Genomic DNA, 24,095 nt, shown 5'->3' with positions numbered 1-24,095 from the left:
AAAAGTGGTTTCGGGGGCATTTTGAGGTTGCTGGTAGAGGATTTTTGGGACAAAGATCAATAACAGTGTCAGGAATGAAAACACTGTGTTGCTCAAGGAGGTGGTTTTGCTGGGGTGGCAGGAAAGCGAAGAGAATCAGAGCTGTCACCTGTAAGTGGACCTACTCCCGTCTGCAATCCTGAATTAGCCCATCTTCATGCCACCACTGTTCCAGCTCCTCCTTGGTCAGCTTTGTCTTCCCTGAGGACTTCCTTGCCAGCTGCACCTTAGGCCATGCATTACTGTGGGCTTTCCCTCCTGCGTCCTGCTTCCTCCATTGCATCACCAGTGGTCCAGCCGAGTCCTGTCACCTGGCACCATGTCAGCAATCCAGCACGGGTCCTGCCCCTGAAAACGCGTGGACAACAACATGCCCATAACACAGATTTTCACTGGAAAACAAACACCTTGCCCCAGTGTTGTAGATGAAATAGGAGCTCCAGCTTAAGATAATCCCTGTTTCAGAATAAAATAGGGTGCTTTATTTGGCAAGAAAAAAAGTACATCTGGTCTAAATGGAAGTAAACAAGACCTCAGAGTCCTTTTCTCTGTGTAGAGCCACTTCCCCAGAAGGTGTGTTCAAGGCAATGACAGACGGACTATAAAGGGACCCCAAGATGCTCATACCCACACTTGGATCTAGACATGGCCATGCAGAGTTTGCTGCAATACACGGGCTCTAGCTCGCTGCTCTATTTGGCAGCAGGGCTGGTCGCTCTCCTTTACTTTCTCACCAGCTTGAAGAAGTCAGTTTGCAGTTTGCCTCCCGGGCCACGACCTCTCCCTCTGATCGGAAACTTGGATGTGGTGGATCTGAAAAAGCCGTTCCAGTCGCTGACAGAGGTAGGGTCTGAGCGAGCAGACCAGAGGAAAACGTGCGGTTCCTGAAGCGAGAAATGCAACTAGGGACATGGAGATTGTGTTTGCGTTGTGCAGAGGGCAGAAATTAGATACCCGGCATACAGGCAGGCTGGCAGAGTGACTTTACCTTCAGAGGTATACACACACATACGTGTATTTGTATTAATAAATACAATACACACATTCCTTCCTTTACACACACACAAGCGTAGACCCCCACCTCTTGCAATTAGCTCCACATTGTTGGTATTTTGAGCCCCTCCGAGGCTGCAGGTAGAGACTCGAGCTGGAGGAGGACCATTTGCCATCAAGAGACAGACATCTCCCACTGAAGGGAGGTAGGAAGGAAGAAAGGGAGAGAGGGAGGAAGGTAGGAAGGAAGAAAGGGAGGGAGGGAGGAAGGAAGGAAGGAAAGGTGTCATCCCCACAGCAGAGGAAATGAGGTCATATGCGCATTTATTTCCAAAGCTAATTATATCCCTGCAATGCAAAGCTCAACTCTGCCTCCCCAACCCTTCCCCTGCACACACACTGGCCAGGGTTATTCAAGACTTGATGTGTGGCTTTTATATGTCTAGGTAAACAAATTGCTTTTTCTTATGCAGCTCCATGGATACTTTTATTTCTAAAAGAGAAAAAAAGGCAAAAAATATTTTAAAGCCAAGTGCCATGGTTGTTTTCCAGCAAAGGTGTCTGCTGTGCTCCCATAGGGAGGTGGGGACAATTCAATGTGGATTCGGATTTCTTCTGGTTGCTGTAGAGATGGTTGAGGTGCTCTGAGTGACCTGTCACATACCCTGTGTGTGTGCTCACTGGACACTATGACAGGGGAAGCCCAGTGAACTCCTTCAGCCCACCTGAGAGGGCAGGACAGACACCAAAATTAGTTAGTCATAGAAGAAGGGCATCCTGGACTGCAAAAGCACAGAATTCCTATGGCTGTCACACAGCGTTCATCTGCTTTGATTTACGGTGAGAGGATTGTGCAGAGCACGGTTTTGATGGGATTCTGGTCTTGAGCTGCCATCTGATCATAGGTATGGTTGAGGGCGCTGGGATGGAGGAGCAACTATTTTTGGCAGTACTGGGGGGTTTTGTGATACAAATGTCACGCAGAGGCACCAGACTCATTTCCTATAATCTGCCAAGCAGCCTTCTTTAGGTTTTCAGGTCTGCCACATCCAATACTCGTGTTGCTGAGAAAAAACAGGCTTGATGCCAAGAAGTACTAATGCAAAGAAATGACCAGAGGAAGGCTGTGATTCCCTGCCCCTGGCTCTGCCACACACTCTGTGAGCTGCCGGGGAGGAAAGAACCAGTGTTAATGTTATCTCCCGAGCCGTCAAACCACCGTTTGATGAAAACAAATTCAATTTGTCTGGTGTAATAACAGGAGCTGCTTCTAATCTGAAATTCAATTTTCGGTATGTATCTAATGCATAGCAAATGGTAACCCAGGCACATCGGAAGCAAGAAGACATTTGGAGCGGATGGCTCGCAGTCTGTTTAAACGAAGTCTAAAATACCGAGTGAATGATTAGATTGTCAAAGCCACCCTTCTGTGTAACAGATGATTCATGTTTAATTTTCTATGAAAGCCTAGAGCTCCTGTGACATTAGCTAGAAGACTATGCTTCCTAGTTGGATTCAGGTTTCTGGTGGCCAGCAAATAATTTTGCGATGACTGCAACACTACCCACCTTGCCGTAATTAGAGACAAGTGCTGTCCTGAAAGAAAGAGTTATTGTCTAGCTTTGTTTTTGTAGCGTTTGTGGCTTTATCCTCAAAGATGTGCGCACACCCGCTTGCCTCAGGTCAACAGCATTAAAATAAACAGGCTGCCTGCTACAGCCTTTTCTAACCGGCCTCGGAACGGTAGTATCGCTGCGCTGGCCTGTTACTGCAGAACACCACAGGAATGCAATGGCATTTTATTGACTTCTCCTCTGATAGGAGCGGTGATAGCAGACACCTTGTTGTGCAAACAGGGTGCAAGCAGAGATGCTGGCAATTGATAGCTGTTGCTCATTAATTGCATTATAGCAGCACCTGGAGACTTCAGGCAGGGCTGTGAGGGTCCTTTTGGGCTAGAAACCACCTAGGGTGGCTAGTGCTAGCGTCTGGGTCCAGATCTGGTTTTGAACGAACGTATTTATTCACCTTGGCAGCTCTCCAAGGTGTATGGCAACGTCTTCACTGTGCATTTTGGACCCAGGAAAGCTGTGGTACTGGCTGGATATGAAACCATCAAGGATGCCCTTTTAAATCATGCTGAAGAATTTGGAGAGAGAGCAGAAATACCCATATTTAGGAAAATGACGCAAGGAAATGGTAAGTGACCTTTTGGTGGTTTAGTTTTTGTAGTTTGTCTACGTTGCTTATATGCTTACAACAGAGAGTATCAGCCTCTTACAGATTTTTATTTGTGTGTATAACGGTGTATCGAGCAGCTTTCATACCAGTGTGTCAGAAGGCCTTATAAACGCTTAACCACGGGTAACATAAGGATGTTATACCTTTATTTTAGGCATAGCATTCAGCCATGGAGAGCTGTGGAAAACTATGAGAAGATTCACCTTGTCCACATTGCGAGACTTTGGAATGGGAAAGAGAACCATTGAGATACGAATCCTGGAGGAAGTAAATTCCCTCATTAAATATTTTGAATCCTATCGCGGTGAGTGTCAAGAATTTCATCCAGAGTCAGAAAATGTGTCTTGCAGAACAATAAAGATTAATGAAAGTTTAACTTAGAGCAAATGGTATCTCATGGTTAAAGTTCAGCATATGCTGAAGCAGGTTATTAAACTGAGGCCTTAAAATATTGACACCCAGTTCCCTGATATACATTCTGGGTGATGAATGAGTTTTTTCTTTGGGAGCTGAGGGCTACATTTCCATAGGAAACCAGACTGAAACAGGCATAATCACATCGTTATTTGTTTCCATTGCTTGAAATGCAGGGAAGCCATTTGATACAAAGATGATACTCAACAATGCTGTATCCAACGTCATCTGCTCTATATTGTTTGGAGAGAGGTTTGAATATGATGATCCTGTATTTCTAACTTTGCTGAAGCTGTTAAATGAAAATACTAAGCTGTTGGGTTCCCCTATGGTGCTGGTAAGAGCTTGATTTTACTTTTTGGCTTTTCACGTTTTTGAGGATATCCAACGGCCTATATTTGTCCTCCTGGCCTCCCACATCTTGCTTCTTGAGGCGAGAACAAGAACCCTATCAGCCAGCCAGCCTGTACTGAACACATCTGTGGTTCTGTATCCACAATGCACAGATTCCCAGGCCCCCGGGCTTAGTCTGTGAAGCTTATTAGTAAAAGAAAAAAAAAAAAAAGTATTTACAAAAGGAACCATTTTACCCTCTTTGAAGAGCAGAAGCACAATATCTCTCTGATATCAGAAATCAGACCTGAAATGCCACCTCAAATCTGCCTCCTTGTATTACACCTTCAGTAACTGTCTTAGTTCTGCCTTTCCTAGAACCAGGTTTGACAAACTTTCTTTTGTTTTGGCTACTGAAACTGAATCGTAGCAAACCAACAGCTGATATAAGGCCGTTCCTTCCTGACGCAAAGGTTCGGCTTTGAATGCCAGTGGAGTCGTCTTTCTGAGCCGCACTGAGGTCTGTGGCTGGCTGTTACTCCAGACTAGCTGAGCCCAAAAAGCACCACCCGAGCACAGGTCAGAGTTACACACTGTGTACAGACGCTCTCCCAGGATGAGGCACCAGATAACGGCGGCTGTTTGTTTAATTATCTGGCAGGGGAGCTAGTGGTCTCCTTGAAGGTGTGCACACCTCTCATGGGATGATGGGGATGAGACCTGCCCTTTCTCCTGGCAGCATGTACGTCCATATGACATACTGCAATGCTGTACTCAGCCCAGCTCCTAGGAGCAGTGTAGTTGGACTAGCTCCGTGCTGTGCTTAAGCCGACTGGCTTAGAAAGCACCCTGTTGACACAGCAATGTTGTCTGTCTGTGGAGATGGCCAGTTCAAGTCCCTTCTGCTGCCGTAGGATGTGACACACCTGAGGGCTTTCCTTGGAGTAAGTGCAATGCTCACATTCCCATCTTTCACGTGTAAGACCCTCCATCCCACCACCTACACATCTGGAAGCCCTGAAGGAAGGTTACTCCTAAAAGTCATGGCAAGGACCCATGCAGAGGCAGAACAGAGAGCACATCCTATTTCTGCAGCAAGTCATAGCTGCTTTGACTGTACAAGCTAATGTGGAGGAATTATGGCCTGAAATGTCAGGGTATGGGACAAGGGACCAGCAGTGTGATTTGAGATACCAGTATGTGTTCAAAATGCCAATTAACAGCAAGACTTCTCTTGCTCTACAGCTATATAATTTCTACCCATCCCTTGGATTTCTCTCTGGGGCTTCCAAGACTGTGCTACAAAATGTCAGTGAACTGAATGCTTTTCTCCAGAAGCTCTTCCGGGAACACAAAGAAGATTTTAATGAAAATAACTTAACAGGCTTTGTTGATGCCTTTCTGATGAAGCAACAACAGGTACTTTAAATCGAAGTCTCGGAGTCTTTTTTCTCTTAGCTCTGACTTATTATTAGGACTGACCATCTGTCAGGGACTGGGTGTGAGTGGAGGCAGAACCACCACAGTGAGCAGAATATAAAGCTCATGCTCACAGGGAGCTGTGCTGTACTCACTCCATAGCTCCACTGAAACTGCTGGTTAAAGGCATCTGGTTGTCAAGATGTCCCACGTGAGTGAAATAAGTTACCACTCAGTACATGTAAGTACTCTTTGGGATCATCTCAAAGCTTCCTGCAAGAGTGGTACAGTGATAAACTTCATTTCAGTAACTAAATTCCAACTAACCTAATATCTAGACCTGGGGATTACACACACGCTTGGGACCAGACAAATTCCATACGGTGTAGGCCCTAATGCTAAAATACTAAACATTTCGTTTCCCTTTCCCAGAGCATATAAAGTCACAAAAAGCTAAAACGCGGATAAAAATGGTGGCAACACAGTCATATATTGGTATTATGTGGTATTATGGTATTGGTATAATACTTGCTGTAGAACTTACGGCCATTACCTCTGTGTTTTGAAGGAGTCAAAGAAACCCCATACTATGTTCAACAACGGAAACCTGCTGTTTTCAACCCTGGACCTCTTTGCCGCTGGGACTGAGACTACTTCCACGACTGTGCGCTGGGGTCTTCTTCTGATGATGAAATACCCAGAAATTCAGAGTAAGGCTGAGAAGTCCTCTTGTACAATATATTGTTGCCTGCTTAAGGCTTTGGTTGTGGAAGGGAGTGGAACCCATTCAGTGTTGTCTAGAGTAATTATTCTGAGTACTCTGAGAGAGATAACAACCGTTGACTTTACAAAGGAATTTTATTCAGCTAGATTGCAATAAACCAGCCCAGCCAAGTGGGAGAGGCTAAGGGCCAGTCTACAGTTACAGTAAAGCTCCCTCATCGTTATTCTGCTGCAGGCTATAGGCTTACGTCACTAAAGGTCTCCTCAGGAGCTGATTCTGATCTGGTTTCTGTTGAAGGTTATGGGGTAACAGAGGTGTGTAATCAGAATCAGGCATGGGATGTACTGTAGTGACTTCGTTCAAGCTCCCTTGGCTCAGCAACAAACCTGAAAGAACCACACCATGCCCTGACTTACCCACTTCTGCTCTTCCCAAATAGCCCTCCAAAGTTTTCCCTTTTCGTCATCTTGGCCAAACTGGAGGCCATTTCAGTTGCAAGATAAGAGGTTTATCAGCTTCTTAATCATTTCCTCCCTCCAAGGAAAGATTCAGGAAGAAATGAACCACATCATTGAACCAGGAGAGCTGCCTAAGTTGGAGGACCGGAAAAAAATGCCTTATACAGATGCAGTGATACATGAAATACAAAGGTTTGCCAATATTGTCCCAATGGGTGTATCACGATCAACTCCTACTGATGTGAATTTCCAAGGTTACATGATTCCTAAGGTGAGCTTTGAGCCTAGCAGCTTACACTGCACAGATTCCTTACAGTTTTTTATAAAGCAGACAAGAAGAAAAATATAAAAATCTAAAGACATCGTGATGCGTGTTTTAATCTGTGATATGATCCTTTGTCTTGGATCCAGGATAGCTGTTACAAACATGCACTGGATTGTGGTCTGTTTGCCATGGCTCAATCTTATTTGCCTCTTCACATTAGAAAAAGGATGAGAGGAAATGGCCTCAAGTTGCACCACGGAAGGTTTAGATTGGGAATTAGGAAAAATTTCTTCACTGAAAGGGTTATCAAGCATTAGAACAGGCTGCCCAGGGAAGTGGTTGAGTCACCATCCCTGGAGGTATTTAAAAGATGTGCAGATGTGGCGCTTGGGGACGCGTAGTGGTGAACTTGTCAGTGTTAGGTTAATGGTTGGACTCGATGATCTTAAAGGTCTTTTCCAACCTGAATGATTCTATGATTCTATAATTCCATGAAAAAAGAAAGCAGCCTGGCTCAACTAGGAAAGTGATCTGCTCCAAACAGTTTCTTTGATCCCTTTCAGGGTACAGAGATTATTCCGCTGCTGACCTCTGCTCTGAATGATGAGTTACACTGGAAAACCCCGGATCAGTTCAACCCTTCCCACTTCCTGGATGCTGATGGGAACTTCATTAAGAGAGAGGCGTTTATTCCATTCTCCATAGGTGAGAAGGGGGTGTGTGCACCACCTGGGGCTAGGCTAATGGCACAGTTCCCGCTGATTCCAGGGAATTATGAAAGTCAGGGACACAGAACACAGGATAAGGGATTTCTGGTCATTTGGCCTGTCCACCGTTGCTGTAAGAAACCACCTCTTCTTTGGGAGAGCTGGGAGACACTGATTTACCCACAGTCACTGAATGGTCTCACATACCTACAGGCTTCTGTGTGGTTTGAGACAAAGTCAGTAGCACCTCTAGTATACAAAGAGAAGGAAAAATTTCCTACCTCAGCAGCCTGCTCTGATGGACTGTACATCCAGTTTAGAAGGTCTCAGACATCAACACTAACAGTTACAGTGCCGATCATTTACTTCTCTCCTGGTTGTTTTCAGGACGAAGGGCTTGCGTTGGAGAAGGACTGGCCAAAATGGAGCTGTTCCTCTTCTTTGCAGGCTTGCTCCGCAAATTTGTTTTCCAACCCCCTCCAGGAGTGGATAAGTCAGACCTAGATCTCACTGCTGATGTTGGCTTTACCTTGAACCCCATGCCTCACCTGGTTTGTGCTGTGCCCTATGAGTGATCAAATGACATAGAGTTAGTGTAGTGAACACTTCAAGCTTGAAAGCAAGTCTAGTTGCAGGGGAAAAAAACTGTCTGCACCTGAGCTTTAGGGGAAGGAAGACACCGGGTACTGCTATTTTTCTCTCCTTCATGCCATTCTTTCCAAAAGCTCTTGTGGTGTCTGTATAATGCAAACCCTTCAGGCACCCCTGAGTACTGCTCTCAGAAACAGTGTGATTCATTCCTGGAACAGCACATCAGAGATGCAGTTTTCAGGGCTGTTTGAAAGAATGAAATAGTTTCAAGCCTCCTCTACAGATGTAACCCATCAGAGGCTCCCCCCTGAGAGCCTCCATGGGGAATTTCTCAGCCCAAAGTCCAAGCTCTGTAGCAGAGCTGATTAGCAATGGCCCAGCTGGAGACAATAGATGTTTAATGGATCTAGAAATCTTCCCAGGATGGTTTTTCAGCTGACCCTTACACTGAGCTTCCATTGTGTGATACAACCTGCCTTATCTTTATTACAGAGTCCCAGACACAAGGGTGTAACATGGGCTGATGCCAAGAGCCAGGCATGGGACAGTTACCAGAAAACATCTAAGTGGTTTGGGAAGTGGGTTCCTTCCAACTCACACTAGGCACTTTGTGTTGAAGAGCCTATTTATGAAGGGGCGAATCTAGCAGCTTTCTGTTTCTGCTAAGAAAGGCATTTCTACCACTCCCTCACTTGCCTGGCTTCATGCTGGCTCTGGCACTTGTCCGATCCCTTGCCGGGCCAGCTTAGATCCCTAACCTGGCAGAAAATGACTGGCCACAAAAAGTGAACAGTTTCTGAATCAGTGTGGCTAAAACTGGATGCAAGCCCAAGGCAGTGCGAGGGGGACGCAGCCTGGGGCCGGGCAGCAGGACTGCCGTGCTCCCATCAGAGGCTCAGCCCTCTTCTCTGCATGCACCTTAGGAGCCAGAGCTGCTCTCTAGATCCTCTCTATCCTCTACAGAGAGAGAGAGGCTCCTCCAGTGGATGGTTCAACTGCCATAAGGTCTGAATTGCTCCCTCTCTCCATTGACTGCGGGGTGAACCATCATCCCCAGGCTCCTAATTCAAACTTCAGTCTCACGTATCAGGTGTGCTGGGATGAATAGGGACAATATTTTCCATTTGACTGAAAAATGGGGTTTAAACTCTTTAGAAAACGTTGCTGTCTCTCTTCAGCTCTACACCAGATACACAGCCCCTGGCATTTCAAGCTGTCTTGCTCTCCAGACATTCCTTGGGTCAGGGATAGGCAGCAAGGTCTCCAGGCAGAGTAACAGATCAGCCTGCGCTGCTGAGCAAACACCACTGCCCCGGGCTCCCAGGGCGGTTGTATGTGCTCAAGACACAGCGGGAGCCATCGCAATAAGAACTGCAAGCAAAATGTTGGTGCTTGCAGAGGTGCTTTGGCCGCTTAGGTAGGAACTGAAGTTATAAATTCAGAGCTGATAATGCTGACGTTCTGCCGGGAGAGATCCTGCATCACTATCCAGGCTAATAGGATTTTGAATGTAGTCACTGTGAAAATAGAGGTAAAACTGGTAAAAACAGAGGTAAAACTAGAGTCTGGAAGGAGAAGCAGGTTAGACTTTGTTACCAAGTCGCCCACCTGTACCATTAACTTGTCATATGGGGGTCCCTGTAGAAAGCTGGTGACACCCCAAAGACTGTGGCTGTCCTAGAGCAGCTGTTTGATTACTACAATTAATGATTTATTTCATGTGGCAGCCATTAGCAGTAGGAACAAGTAGCTGTATCCGCAAGGCTACACCCATTGAAGGAACCGTGATACGTGTGTGAAATCTGAATGGTGGTGCAGGTACAAGAGAGGAGGCTGTTTCGTGTGCTGTGAAACAGGCAGGAAACCACATGTGGGTAAGGGAGCAGTGAGTCACTGAAGATGCTTTTGTGTTGGGTTGGAGGCAGGAAAGGCATGTTAGGATGAAAAAATAAAAGGGAGAAACAGTTATAGAGACTGAGGGGACAGTTATAGCAAATCTATAACATAAAACTAAAGTTGCTGGCATCTAAAGCTGATTTGTGCTGCAAATGGCAGGAAAGAGGGAGGAAGAGAATATGAAGGGATGACAAAGTAGGGCGGTCTTTGGCCAAGACAATGACTCTTCACACTAGCTTCAGTTCACGCAACTAATGGCGGCACTCTTAATAGTTGCACTGTACCTCGTACTGGTATGGCACTTGGACGGGCATGTACCATGGGGCCAGCTCCGGGTTCTGGTCACATCCCGAGTCTGCTTGACAAGCTATGTAACAAGAAAGCCTTCGCTGCTGCACTTGCTTACGTTTGTTTTGCTGTTGCTCTATTTGCAGTCCAACTACCGTAACCCTGACCTTATCTCCTTCTTAACAAATAAATATTTTGCTTTGTTGCTGTTGATCTACCTGGTGTTGCAGGATGAAGTTGATTTGGGGTCAAACTGATAAAGCTGGACCGCATCACCTTTAATACACCCAGACTAGAGAGGTGAGCACAGGGATCCCTGGGCAACATCCCAGGGCATGTTTAGCAACGCAAAGAGTGAGCAATACTCATAGCCACAAAGAGCTGCTTAAAGGAAATAATTGAATTTCTAACTCCAGAAAATGACAACTGCTGCCCGAGGCAGGACGTGGCTCTGGATGGCTCTCTGGCGTGGCCTACTGCAGCGATCCCTCGTGGCTCCTGCCCGTGCTCGAAAGGAACTCGTCACAGTGAAGGCCAGCAGGAGCTATCTGAGGCTGCAGTCCCGGACGCACTGCCGGTCAAGAATGGGACTGGCAGGGAACGCTCAGGGATTCGGGGGGATTTAAGTGAATTTGAAGGGTGCAGGGCTGGTGCTGTGCTGGCTGGCTCTCCCCGGGCCGGCTGACTGCCAGCGCGGCGGCCGCGCTTGGGGGTCAGCGGGTGATGCTCACGCTCCACGTCCTCACCGGCACCACCCGGTTCGCACGCGGTGGCGGGGCTGCCAGGAGGGCACGAGGGACGGAGGACGAGCCGTGTGCGCGCAGCCCGCGGGGCCCGGCCGCCCCAGCAACGCACCCGCAGCGGTGTCAGCACCTGGCAGGTGTTTCGTGCTGGCTCTGTGTGCTCAGGCAGGGCAGCACGTAGCCGTGCAGCTCCGAAACACGTACCAGACGCATTACTGAGACAGGAATTTCTTGTCATCACAAGAGCTTGACTTACCTTTGTCATTTTAATGCATTGCACTCAGAGCCTGGTTTAAAAAACACCCCATACGCTCCCCCTCCCTGCTTTTCAGAGATAATTTCAGTCTCTCTCTGAAAGGCCTTTTCACGATTCCAGCGGCTCCCAGGGCAAGGATGAAACACCGGGAGAGTGGCAGCAGCACGTAACTTTAGCACTGCAGGGTGCTGCCAGTCAAACAACCCCTGCAGGAACAAACGTTTTGCACGGGGTGCAGAGCATGTGCCGTTGCAAGTTCTCCTCGCAATGCCCACGTTCTGCACCCTGTGCCAGCCCTCATCCTTCTTGCCTGTCTTTACAGCCCCTCTGCCTCTGCTCACTTGAGCAGGCAGGGTTGAGTCATCCTAGGCATGCTCTGGGGGAAACCGTTGCCTCCAGCCCATTTCTTGGAAACTAATAAAAAAAAATAATCTCGTAAATGTTGCAACACACTTGCTGCTTCTGGTTCTGGGCGACTGTTGTGCTCTTAACATCTCCACACCATGCGGGCAGCACCAGCAGGCAACCAGGCAGCCGCTTGCTTTGGGACCGTGCTAACCATGGCTATGCCCTCCTTCACATCAGGGCCACTTCCTTCCCTTCCTTCTTTGCATTTGCAAGGCTGAGGACCTGTATTTGCTGAATAATAGCCTTTATATGATCTAAGCTTTGGATAAAAGTACCTTTAGCCTTGTGCTTCCTGATCATGTGAGACAGATCTTTCTTCCCCAAACAAGCCTATTCCATTGTCTGTTTATTCACAATATCCTCCTGAGAGCCACTATCCAACCAGGTAGATGGCAATTCCTTCTGTACAGGATTTAAACCTCTATGAGAGATGCAAGCTCCAGGTGTTTCATATCTTTGACTTAAAATAACTCCATTCTCCTGTCTTGTCCCCTTCTGAAGCCTGCCAGGTCAGCTGGCACCATTAACTTCACTAACTTCTTCCCTCTATCTCTTAGAAGCTGCTCTTGGAAAGTGAAGAATCCTCCCAGAAGTTTCCAATCTAATTTTGTCTTTCCATTGCACTCATGAATCCACTCATGATCACTTGATCCAAGCTAATTTTCTATGGCTAGCTATTACACGTCCTCTACTTCAGACACAGTCTGAAATCACATCCCTTCTGGGCAGTTCAGAGCCGACTTTATGAAGAAGTTTATGGGCTACAACCCCCAGGGGTACATGGGCTTTACCATTATTAACAACCTTTGATCTCCACCTGACATCAAGAAAGCTAAAGTCTCCCGTAACGATAGTATTTTTCTCTCCAGTAGCATGGAGATCTCAAACCCTACCCAAATCTGAATCTGGAGGTTTCTAACAGGATTCAAAGAAACCTTTTTATTTCCTCGTGTCAGCAGAGTGTTTGGAGGGTCATAGTACTGCTAATAAAGGACCTTGAGGTCTCAGGGGGAGGAGGAGGTTATAGAGGAATGCCAAGCACCTTTTCCCATGTTTATGTTCTTGCACACACATGCATGGGTTTGTAATTTGAAACTCTCTTTACTTCTGGACAGGCTTTGCAAACTGCTTAGACCACATTCTCTGAGGTGTTTAAAGAGGGTGGAGTATGCAGTATTTATTTAGGTACTCTACAAACCTTAATAAGAATCGAGTGCTTGTAGCAATCGCAGAGAGCAAACAGAAAGCCAGCTGGCAGAAACCGAACAGTGCCACTGCACTTTTATTGCTTCTAACCCCCCAAAAACCAGATTATTACGAAAAAAATGTCTTTTTTAATTTCATTTATGTCTGATCCTGTATTAATTTGTCTGCTGTGTGCAGCAGTATTATTAGCTGTAGTCTATTTTTCAACTGGCTATAAAAATTCAGCTTTTAAATTTCCTCCTGGTCCAACTCCTCTTCCGATCATTGGTAACCTGCACTTGGTGGATCTTAGAAGGCAAGATAAATCACTAATGAAGGTAGGACAAATACCCCCAAACCCAGACCCTCATGCATTTTAAAGCTGCCTGGGGTATATCGGCGAGAACTTTTTGTCTTTTTAAATTCAGACTAAATTGTAAAGGTGTGAAAATTGCTTTATAATATTTTTTTCTAGGCTGCTTCTAGCCAATGTCTGTGTTGATACAGTGTCACCTATGAATGATCAACCATTAAAAAAAGACCTCTGGGTAATATGGGATTTCTTCATGTAAATGTGATGATGTACATTTAGTATATAATGCTTGTGGGATTTTAAATATTAATTTGACAGCTCGGACATGCAGAAGTCTTTTAAAATACTAGGACATAACTAACATGACATGAAATTGCTTCCCTCCCCTCTGCCCTGGAGAACTGGCAAGGGGAAATCCCCGATGCAGTGACCCCAAACCTGCTTTGGAGAGGGCCAAATCCAGATGCCCCATTGCAAAAATCCACTTCCCTCTTGACGAATTGGATACGCATTAAAATCGAGTCGGCAGTACAAGAGAGGGGTGGAAAGGTTGCTCTAAGGAACTGGAATAAATACCCTGGACGCTCTTCTATCAACCTGTAATTAAGACAACTTACCCCATTTATGGTGGTAACCTCTTCTTCGGTGCAAGACGAGGCCGGCGCAGCCCGGGGTGTTTATGTCAGGCTGCTGAGTGCTCCCTCGTGCCCCAGCAGCCGGGTCCCCTTGGGGCTGGACCTGCGCCGGGGTCGGGGAGAGAGTGAGCGAGCAGACTGTGACCAGGCGTTGACACCGCTCCCGTAACTCCGCTGCTCAGCAAACACCAGCGGGTCTCTGGGAGCAGCCAAGCGGTGGGTTAGCACTGCCATGGGGTGAGGCTGCCAGCACCTGGGCTTCTTACGGGCAATGTCAGGGCTGGGGTCAGTCTACCCAGGGAGGCTGGGCAGACGTTGCTGCAGCCTCTGAACGGTGGTTTGGAATTACCTCCGCACGCCTTCATCACCTGCTAGGCTGTACTTGGTATTGCCTATGTTCGCCTTTACTTTGGGATCACTCCAGAGGCGTTATCCCTCCATCTCACCCCACAGAGAGCAAAAACGGTGCTTGCACTGAGCCGCAGGCACCGGCGTTCGTCGGCCGGGCACCCCGACGGGGTGCTCCCCTCTCCCCCGCGAAGGCAGCCGGGGGACCCGGCGCGGGCAGAGGCTGCCCGCGTACGCCGCGCGTTCGCTTCGGCAGCAGAGTCGGCTGTGGCTTCCTATCGCCTTGCTCCGGCCCAGCCCAAGCCCTCCTCGGCCGTCCCCAAGTGCTGTTTTCGGGCTGCCGGGGAGCAAGATGCAGCCGCGGCGATGGGGCGGGCGCGGGCAGGACTGCTCAGCCTCCCGCGGCCCCGGCGCGGCGCCGCGGAGATACGCAGGCAGGGCTCGGCCCCACGGCAGCCCCGCGCTGCCCCGAGGCAGGCGGGTGGCAGCGGGCGCAGGCGCGATGGGCCTGGCGGAGCGCGTCCCCCCCCGGCCCGCCCCGCTCGGCCGCGGACCCTTCCCCGGCAGAGAGCAGCGGGGGCTGCGCGCGGCACGGCGGCTGCGGGGCACGCGCGGGACGAGCCCGTGGGACTGGATGCTCCTGGAGGGGTTTCCAGCCCCCAGAGGCACCGCGTGGCCTTGGAAAACTACCCGGCAAGGCACAGCTTTAGCGGGGAGCTGCGCAGGATTTGTCCTGGGGCGTGTGGCAGTGAAAGAGCCTCTCTGTGTCTGGCAGAAGTGCATCCAGAGCCTTCTCGGTGCAGAACAAGCATCGCTTTGTGCGCAAGCGTGGGGACGGCCAGCAGTTCGGGCAGCCCCCGGCTCCTGCCGTGGGTTTCCCTGCTGTACCCGGCTGAACTATAGGTACCGAAGCCACGTCTGAGCAGAGGGGTATGGATTTGCAATTTGTGGTCATCCAGGGCAAACTAAACGCCTGGCATGGGGCAAACGGCTCCTCTGGTCTCGTAGCAGGGATGCAGGAGTGCTTTGGTACGAGGGGAGCGTCGTACCAAAGCTTTCCTGTGCGGCAGCAGCGTTATTTGCACTGCAACGTCTTCTGTTTCCATCTTTCTCCGGTTTGCCAACTTGTGTTGCCGTTTGAGGTCCGGTCTTTAACTCTAGGTGTTTTTTTTTTTTCCATTTACTTTCCCTTAACAGCAAAACCAGATTAGTAACGCACTGATGGGGGTGGGGGTTCTTTCATGGCAAGAAGCCTAAAATCCATACGGATGCCAGCAAGGCACCCATACACCATGCCTCGTGTTTGACCCTGACGAGCTCTGGCTCACAGGCGCCGTCCTGCAGGTAGCGGCTCCGCAGCCGTTCCCAGCAGGATGCCAGGACGTAATATCTCCTTTCAGAAAGCAACGGGTGCTTGCCCTGTGCACGCTCCCTCCCTTCCTGACCATCACAGCTCGCCTCTTTTTCAGCTTGCGGAAAAATACGGCCCCATCTTCACCCTCCACTTTGGGTTCCAGAAAGTTGTGGTCCTGACCGGGTACGAAGTTGTGCGGGAGGCGCTTGTGAACTACACAGAGGAGTTTGTAGACAGACCATCCATCCCAATATTTGACCAAATTCAGAACGGAAACGGTACTAGAGCAATGAGCAGGGGTGGGGGGGAGGGACAACACCATCGCTTAGTGCCAGCCTAACTGTGCATCCCCGGAGCCCGGCTTTTAAACATCCCCCTTGGACCCTTCTGAAGCCAAGCTGACCGAAAACATTTGGCTTTCCTCGTTTGCATGCAATGCCTCCTGGCTTTTCTTCATTTTTGCTAATGCACTTGCAACCAACGCATATCCTAAACGTTCAAGGGTGAGGAGTGGGATTTTTAAAGGCACTGTGGTAATTCTGGGGTTAATTTCCATAAGCTGTCAATGAGAGCGGCTCGCCACCATCACCGCATTTACAAACCTTCCCCACAGTTTCAGGGGACTTTGGACTAACTGGTTTGGCTGTTCGGAGCTGTAGGGTTTTTTTGCCCTTTCTCCCACTTCCAGGTGCCACAATTTTGGACATCATCAGTCCTCCACGCCTTGCCTCCCCACAAAAGCTCTTGCGTGGACCAACGTGAAACAGGTTCAGGCAGAAGCAACAGGCTGAGGCTGGAAATTCACCCTCACAAACCACCCCATAGTTTTTCCAAGGCAACTCTCCATCCCCGAGTATTTCAGAGAACTTTTTGCCTTGTTTTTCCATCCTCTGCTTCAGCTGAGGCTCTAGCTTTGAGCATCCGAAAGGCAGCTTTATATGCTGGTCACAGGCTGAAGTTGGGATCACAATTAGAAATTAAATTACCCAGCCATAATATAAATAGATGAATTTATCACTACATAAGGAAAAGGAATCAAAGGGGAGAAAAGCATTTTTCAGAGCTAATTTACATGTAAAATATCCCTGTGGGAGACTGTCAGTATTGCACTCTAAGTCCTTTCACACTTACCTTCTTAGTCCAAGTCTGAGCCACTTAGAGGTGACTGTTAAGTAACTGGTCACAGATTTTCCCATGAAATATTTTTTCTTCAGAAAATGCCAATGTTGACTCTGAAGCTGCTTTCAGAAAAGGAATGATCCAGACGAAATTGCACGAATTAAAGAAAAATTAAAAATGAAGTTTAGAAATTTGCTTTGACATTTTTACAGCAAGAGATTTGGCTTTCTGAATTAAAACTACACTGCTTTAACAGAGTGTTTATTCTAGAAAAAGCAAACACATTTTAAAACCTTGCAGCCAAGATGAAGATGTGAAGTGTTGGAATCCAGCTTTTCGATTGACACAATCTGAGATAGATAGTCTTTGGATTATTGACACAATTTTTTTTTTTTCACTTTTTACAACACTTAGATGGGATGAAATACCCATCTCTGCTTGGTGGTGCTAGTGATCATCAAGGCGTGAGCTCAGTAACCTCCACAAGATGATAGCATTTTTGCCACTGCTGAAAATACAGTGTTGCTGGGAATCTCAGTAGAACAGTTCAGTACTGACCAGGGTTGAGGAGACTGAATTATCCCATCCCACATAGATAAAATATCTTTTTGACTGGAATAGGATGAAAGGAGAAGCTTCTAAGATATAAGGTTGTTGCTTGAGGCCTTAGACTTGCAGCCAAACAGGGTCAGAAAGGTTGCATGATTGACTTAGATCAACATCTCTCCCCAGCTCTACAGCCAATCCGTACTGGTCTGAAAGCCATACCCGCTTATCTTGCACTCAGGAGAGGTCTGGGGCAAACTGGGTTGGGTGGGAGCTTGTTTTTCCCAAACTACAGGCTCAGTGAGACTGGGAGAATGGAGCTGAGAGGATACAGGGATGGGGCACACAGAAATGGGAGACCCTTATTCCCTAAATCCATGGGAAACTGGGCAGCAGAAACACTTGTGGAGATCCCTCCTCATCCAGTCCCCTATTTTGTTTCGTGCGGTGGGGCTCCCCCGTGCATGAGCCCAGCGGCGATGTCTCATGGCCTCCCCAGGTTTGTTCTTCTCTATCGGGGAGCTGTGGAGAACAACTCGGAGGTTCACCGTATCCAGCATGCGCAACCTCGGCATGGGGAAAAAAATGATAGAAGGGAGAATTTTTGAGGAGCTTCACTTCCTTATCGAGATGATAAAATCCTTCAAAGGTGAGCTGGAGACCATCGTGGTGCTGTGCAGCCTCATATGTGTCACTGCTGCTGCAACATCTCACTAACATTTCCATCGTCTTCCCATTGCAGGGGAACCTTTTAGCCTGACGTCCTTCAACTGTGCTCCAATCAACATCACCTTCGTCATGCTGTTTGGGGACAGGTTTGACTATAAGGACCCAACATTTCTCACTCTCTTAAGACTCATAGATGAAGTTATGATTCTTCTGGGATCTCCAAATCTGAGCGTAAGTAACCTGTTCCACAGATTAACTTTTTTTTTACACTGGCACATTACATTTGTGAGCCACACAAACTATAGGATTTAGTTCAGCAGTTTTCGAACGTTCAGAACCAACCATTACACTTAAAATGTGACAGTTCTCCACATACCACCTTGGTCACCACAAATGTGCTGCCAGATTCCCCTTTGCTACTCTCCTTTTGAACCATCGTGCACGTCTGTGTGGAGCTAAAACGAGAACTGAACTATGGTCATTTTAGCTCCACAGGGGGGTTTTTTTTGTCTTTTTCAATATAACTGCACCATCTAGGCTTTCTTTGCCTTTGCCGCATTTTCTAAAAAGACACGTTCGGTGTTGATGTCTAGGTGAGTGAGATTTCAAGACTGCATTACAAATGCTTCCTTGGAGAGTGCCAGGAAAGCTTTGCTTATCTTCAAACTATCATACCCAGTCCTTCATAACTGATGTTGGAAAAAACTAACTAGTTTCACACTGACCTAAACTGGCTAGTGGTCTGGCACGCTGAAGCCCCAACTCTGTTGAGAGGCTGAGCAGGCTGTTGCTGGTAGAGGATCTGTTACCACAGCACAGCATAAATGCTTAAAATTATGTAGTACTAAATAAAGGCTCAAAGGTTGCAAAGCCCTCCCTTATGAAAATCTGCCCAGGAAGTCCCTGGGATGCTAAGATACTACTACAGGACAAAACTCAACTAATATGTCATGCCTTCGGAAGAAGCTGTTTCAGCATGCTGATATTTCTGCAGACTTAATGCCTCTCTTCTTAAATTCCTCATTAGTATTTCAATTTCTACCCGTTCCTTGGATTTCTTTTCAAAACCCACAAGATTATGCTTCGGAAAATAGAAGATGTGCGTGTCATTTTAAGGCAATACATGAAGGCAAGCAGGGAGGATATCAATGAGAACAGTGTGAGGAGCTACGTTGATGCACTGATATTCAAGCAACAAGAGGTATTTGACTGCTTATGTCTGTTGACTGTTGCAATGTCTCCTCTCAGCTAAAACAGTTGCTGAGTTTTGATTTTAGTCATGTCACGTAAACCTATTGAAATCCATGCTGTTATTCTAGCGGTATTGAAATCGGACACTAGTCTCTTACAGTTGGTGTAATTTACTGCAGGGATTTTTATATCAAAATTAAGATATGAAAGCCACTGTGTCAGTCCACTCCTGAAATAGCAGCACTAGTAATGTGAGATCAGCTCCCTGTTCCTAGTAGAAAATGCATGAATTCACATGAAAGCTGACTCTGCCTTTCTTTCTATGACAACAAATCAATTAAGATACTGTTGCTCCAAGATGAATGACACACTTAAAGTACCTGGATGATAAGTCATTCAGTACAAGTCCTAGCCCTGCCCCACACCTTACCTTAGTAGCGACTTGGCAGTTTCATACATCAGTTGATTCCATTCAACACAAAATTGTGTTGGGCTCAGAGTTTTTTCTTCTTTCCAACTGGATCTGTGCCAACCTTAGGCACTAAATATTCTACCCAGCTATGTGGAGGAAGGGTCAGTATAGTCCTAAAGCCCAGCAGAAATGGCCTGAAAGGTGATTTTGAACATTGTTGGAGGTTCAAACCTGCCCTTGGGCGGGAGGTGTCCCTCAGAGCTAGGATTAGCTGAATCTCCTTCTGTACAGAGGAGAGACCGGGCCCTTTCAAACCTGACAGGCTGAGTCAATGAACAGCATCTGGCCCTGGGCTTCAGCCTGCTTCTGGGTGGAGATGAATGCTGAACTAAAACTCCACTCCAAACCTTCCATCTTTGGTGCTCCCATCTTTGGTGGATGCTGTGCGTTCAAAATCAGGTCTATTTTATCACCCAATTCACAAACACAAGATTATAGTCAACAGTCGTAGGCTATGCAGTATTTTCCAAGCCTGCTGCATACTAAGACTGATGGTTTTAAGACCTTTCTTACCACTTGTGTTTTTCAAGGAGAAAAACAAGAAAGACAGCCTCTTCCATGATGACAACTTAATAGCATCCATACTTGACCTGGTCATGGCGGGAACAGAGACCATAGCCACAACGCTCCAGTGGGCCATCCTGCTGATGATGAAATACCCAGAGATTCAAAGTGAGCTCCTCTTACCTACACTCCATCTGTGGCACGGCTGATACAGGGAGGGGAGAGGCCTCGCCTGAGATCCACAGCAGCTCTTTTGCCTTGAGAGCTGAATCCCATCTCTTTATCATTATGAACTCCTGATGTAATTAGATGCTGATCAAAGTCAAAACAAAATAGTCTCTTTGCCTTGCTAGGAGAGAGGATAAGTGGGGATCAAAGTATAATGCTGGGGAAACAACCCATCCACATGCCTGAACTAGAAATAGAGCAGCGAAACCCAGGCTGGTGTTTTAAGAATCCTCTTCTTCCAGACCCTGGAAAAATACAGTTTTCCCAAAATGAAACCAAGGAGGGAGTTGGCTTCCTTGCTGAGGAACATCCCTTTGTGTTTGTTCCTTCCAGAAAAGGTGCAGGAGGAGATTAGGAGAACCGTCAAAGCTGGAAGCTGGGCCACATATGAGGATCGGAAGAACATGCCGTTTACAAATGCGGTGCTACATGAAGTGCAGAGGTTTATCACCCTCCTGCCCCATGTGCCCCGCTGCACTGCTGTTGACACCCACTTCAGGGGCTACTTCCTTCCCAAGGTAGGTAACTGCTCCATCCCAGAAACATGCCACCCTCCTCATTTTTGGCAGTGCCACTGGAGACCAGTTTCTTTAGAGGGAATTATAGGACAGTAGCCCAAAGTAGGTGTCCAGAATCATCCCCACAAGAGTTTCTATGTTGAGTCTATGAGACTGGTATTGTAGGACTATTGTTTCATAGTTGAGTCTGTTCAACTACACTGAGTCCAGAGAGACTGGTATTGGAGGACTCATTTCAGTCCCTCTCACGCTCAGGACTTCCTTGCTCCACGAGTGACTCTGGTTTACCTCCTTGATGCCATCTGCACAGTGAAGTATCTGCCAGTGAATTTACAGGATCTGGCCCTCTGCTTGAGGTTTTCACAGCACCACATGGGGTTTGGCTTCAGTCCTTGTCACTGCTGGGAAAATCTCACTGACTTGTCACTACTGGCTGATAGGATAAAACCCTCAGGGTCTCCACCTACCCCAGGTGGAGCAAATCTCCTGGGACACCAAAGTCTGTGTCACAAAATGAACCGAAACAGAGCACTTCTGCTATCTTTTGTGCCTTCTTGTACTTTTCTTCCAGGGTATAATTGTAATCCCATCACTCACCTCAGTGCTCCTGGATAAGACGCAATGGGAGACACCACATCAGTTCAACCCCAACCACTTCCTTGATGCTGAAGGGAATTTTGTAAAGAGAGGGGCTTTTCTGCCCTTCTCCACAGGTAACTAACGGGCTGATCCTCACAGAGCTGAGGCTACGGCAGGACTATTTGATTGCAATATACACTAACAGGGTCTCCATGGCTAAGTACCTGCCTTTAACTTGGTCAGTAAGCAACCAGGCAACTGAATGGAGTCAATTATTCTGCATCCAGGCAAATGGCTGCTCTCGGAGCACACCTCTCCCACCACTGAAGGTGTGGGTTCCCAAAGGTTCAACAGGAGAGAAGACAAAGAGATATATTTCATCCAAAAGAAGGTGGAAAAATGCCTCAGAGCTGTCAGGAGTAGGTGGATAATCAGACAGGACTGGTGGGGCTGCCAGCACAGCTATGCACAGGGTTCCATGAGCTCTCCTGGAAGTGAGGGTACAGTCCAAGGACCCTCAAGTCCTGTCTTGAGGTAAGTCCCACATGTGAGTGGGTCTGATGGGCAAGGCCTCATCCACTGCCCACCAGAGCCAAGGAAGAGAGTCCCAAAAAGCTTTGCACCTTGGCTGGGTATTACAGACAGCAGAGACCCAATATGGGACAGAGTACACCAAAAGGTATTACTCTCACTGTGAAATCTTAAATCCAAGGCCCTGGATTGTTCCTAGACATCACCTTGGACTGTGATTCTTCCAGTGGCCCTTTTGAGAACTGCCAAGGATTCCCAGCAAGACCTGTTCTTTTAGAGGAAGGAACAAAGCCCAGTGGCTGGGGGAGGTGATAGGACACTTGGCATCCTGACACTACCTCCGACTGTCATTTTGGTCAAGTCACAAATTTTCTCTTTTATTTTTTTAATCTCAGTTTCACCTGCAAAATACAATTAACATTATCTCCCTGAAGGCTCATAAACTCGACCCCCTGGGAGTTAAACTGACCTAATGGTAGGAACAGTTGTCAGATATCAGAAACTCACCCCTGAGCCGTCCTAAAAGAATAAGTGTCACTTCGACAGTGCCTTCCCGACAACAATAAATGCTTCCAAAGGTTGCTCATTTCCAGAAGTGCCTGCCCCGGCCCATGCCCTCCATGGCTGCGGCGGTGTGCATTACGAGAGGACACAGCTGTATGGGGTAGTCTTGCTGGGAGTTTAACAAATCCCAACACTGCGGGAGCCCATAAATACTACAAAGGGAGATTTCCTGCAGAATCCTACAAATCCTCCCATGTAACCTTACACTTCCCAGCTGTTCCTCTGAAAGGATGGCTTGAAGGAATTCCAGAACGTGCTTCATCCACAGATCCTCAGCAGTGACTTTGGATGTTAAGAAGTCAGTCCTCACTGTCCACCAAGTGCTTCAACCATACAGGGACCATTGTGCAAGGGCTGGGAATCTAGCACAAAGAGGGGGTAGGAAAGAAGAAACACAGTCTTTTCTAAAAGTGCGATGTTAGGATAAATCCACAGGAAAAGTGAGTTGCAAACCATTCGACTTTGGGAGGAGGTGGCATTTTTCTATCATGCTGCTTTTCAGAGAGAAAGGGTTAAAGATGCTGAGAGGGTTGGAAGAGCTAAGGAGAGGAGTGGGTACACCATAAATGCATAATAACCCTGTAACATGGCTGCAACTTGCTGCTGCAGGTAGCTGTGTGACAAAGAGATCGGGCAGGCACACTGTGCCAGTGTGACTGGCACAGCGACCTTTAGCAACACGGGCTCCTCTACTCCAAAATGCTCTGGTGTGTTTCAAGGTTTCACTCCTGCTTCCATTATAACATCTCAGATGCTAACGTGCCCATGGAAAACATTCTAGTCTGGTCTTTCCATGAAGTAAACACACTGCTTTCATCTGCAGGGCGCAGGAACTGCATTGGAGAGAGCCTCGCCAAGATGGAGCTGTTTGTCTTCTTTGTAGGGTTGCTTCAGACATTTACATTTCAACCCCAGCCAGGAGTTTCAGAGTCTGACTTGGACCTTACCGTCCCCCAAACGACTTTCACATTGAGGCCTCGGCCTCAGGCAACCTGTGCTGTCCTGCATGAATAACCACAGCCTTGCTGAAGAGCAACCCAACAAGTGGGGAAGCTGCTTAGACCCAACTTAGCTATGCTAGGACTCGCCATCCCCCCGTCCTGCTACATCACCCTCTTTCACATCCCCTTCCCACTGTCTCCATCCACTCCCACTCCACTGCTCTCTACATCTGCCTCATAGGTTGCGGACTCCCTCTTTGCTCCCGTGCTGCGAGGAGGTGCATATCATCAGTTAGAAACCATGGTGGTGGCTGACAAACACACGCTTCTTCTCAAGACAGACTGTGCATGGAGCCGACGGAGGGACCAAGGAGGTGGTCTACTGAAGGGCATGCAGCCCATGAAGTATGTGTGACACCTAGGTTCCCATGGCAAAGCAGTGAGGTTCATAATATTGCAGAGATCTGCCCAAAATCATGAGGAAAGATGCACCACCATTTGCTGGAAACCACAGAAACACACTGTGGGTCACACATTTGAACCATCCATAGGTACCTCCCGAACTTTTCCAAGCTCCCTAATTATCCATAGCTTCAAGCAAAATCCTACCAGGCTAGGCAGCC

The 24,095-nt window shown here is 47.6% G+C and overlaps 1 protein-coding gene across 1 annotated transcript; it reads left to right on the top strand.

The window, feature by feature from the left end:
- Positions 1-684: 684 nt before the first annotated feature.
- LOC309410379 (uncharacterized protein) lies at positions 685-23,545 on the top strand (the record flags this gene model as incomplete). Its single annotated transcript, XM_082006761.1, has 18 exons — positions 685-882; positions 3,069-3,231; positions 3,428-3,577; positions 3,864-4,024; positions 5,266-5,439; positions 6,008-6,149; positions 6,705-6,892; positions 7,450-7,591; positions 7,981-8,164; positions 13,070-13,298; positions 15,726-15,909; positions 17,775-17,924; positions 18,018-18,175; positions 18,972-19,145; positions 20,138-20,279; positions 20,673-20,857; positions 21,429-21,570; positions 23,355-23,545. 18 exons carry the CDS (start codon positions 685-687, stop codon positions 23,543-23,545), a joined length of 3,057 nt encoding a protein of 1,018 aa, XP_081862887.1.
- Positions 23,546-24,095: the final 550 nt, after the last annotated feature.

This window comes from Phaethon aethereus (assembly GCF_964289735.1).
Source record: "Phaethon aethereus genome assembly, chromosome: 15".
Taxonomy (NCBI): domain Eukaryota; kingdom Metazoa; phylum Chordata; class Aves; order Phaethontiformes; family Phaethontidae; genus Phaethon; species Phaethon aethereus.
The sequence above is the reverse complement of the archived record's forward strand: the minus strand, read 5'-3'. Positions and strand labels throughout refer to the sequence as shown.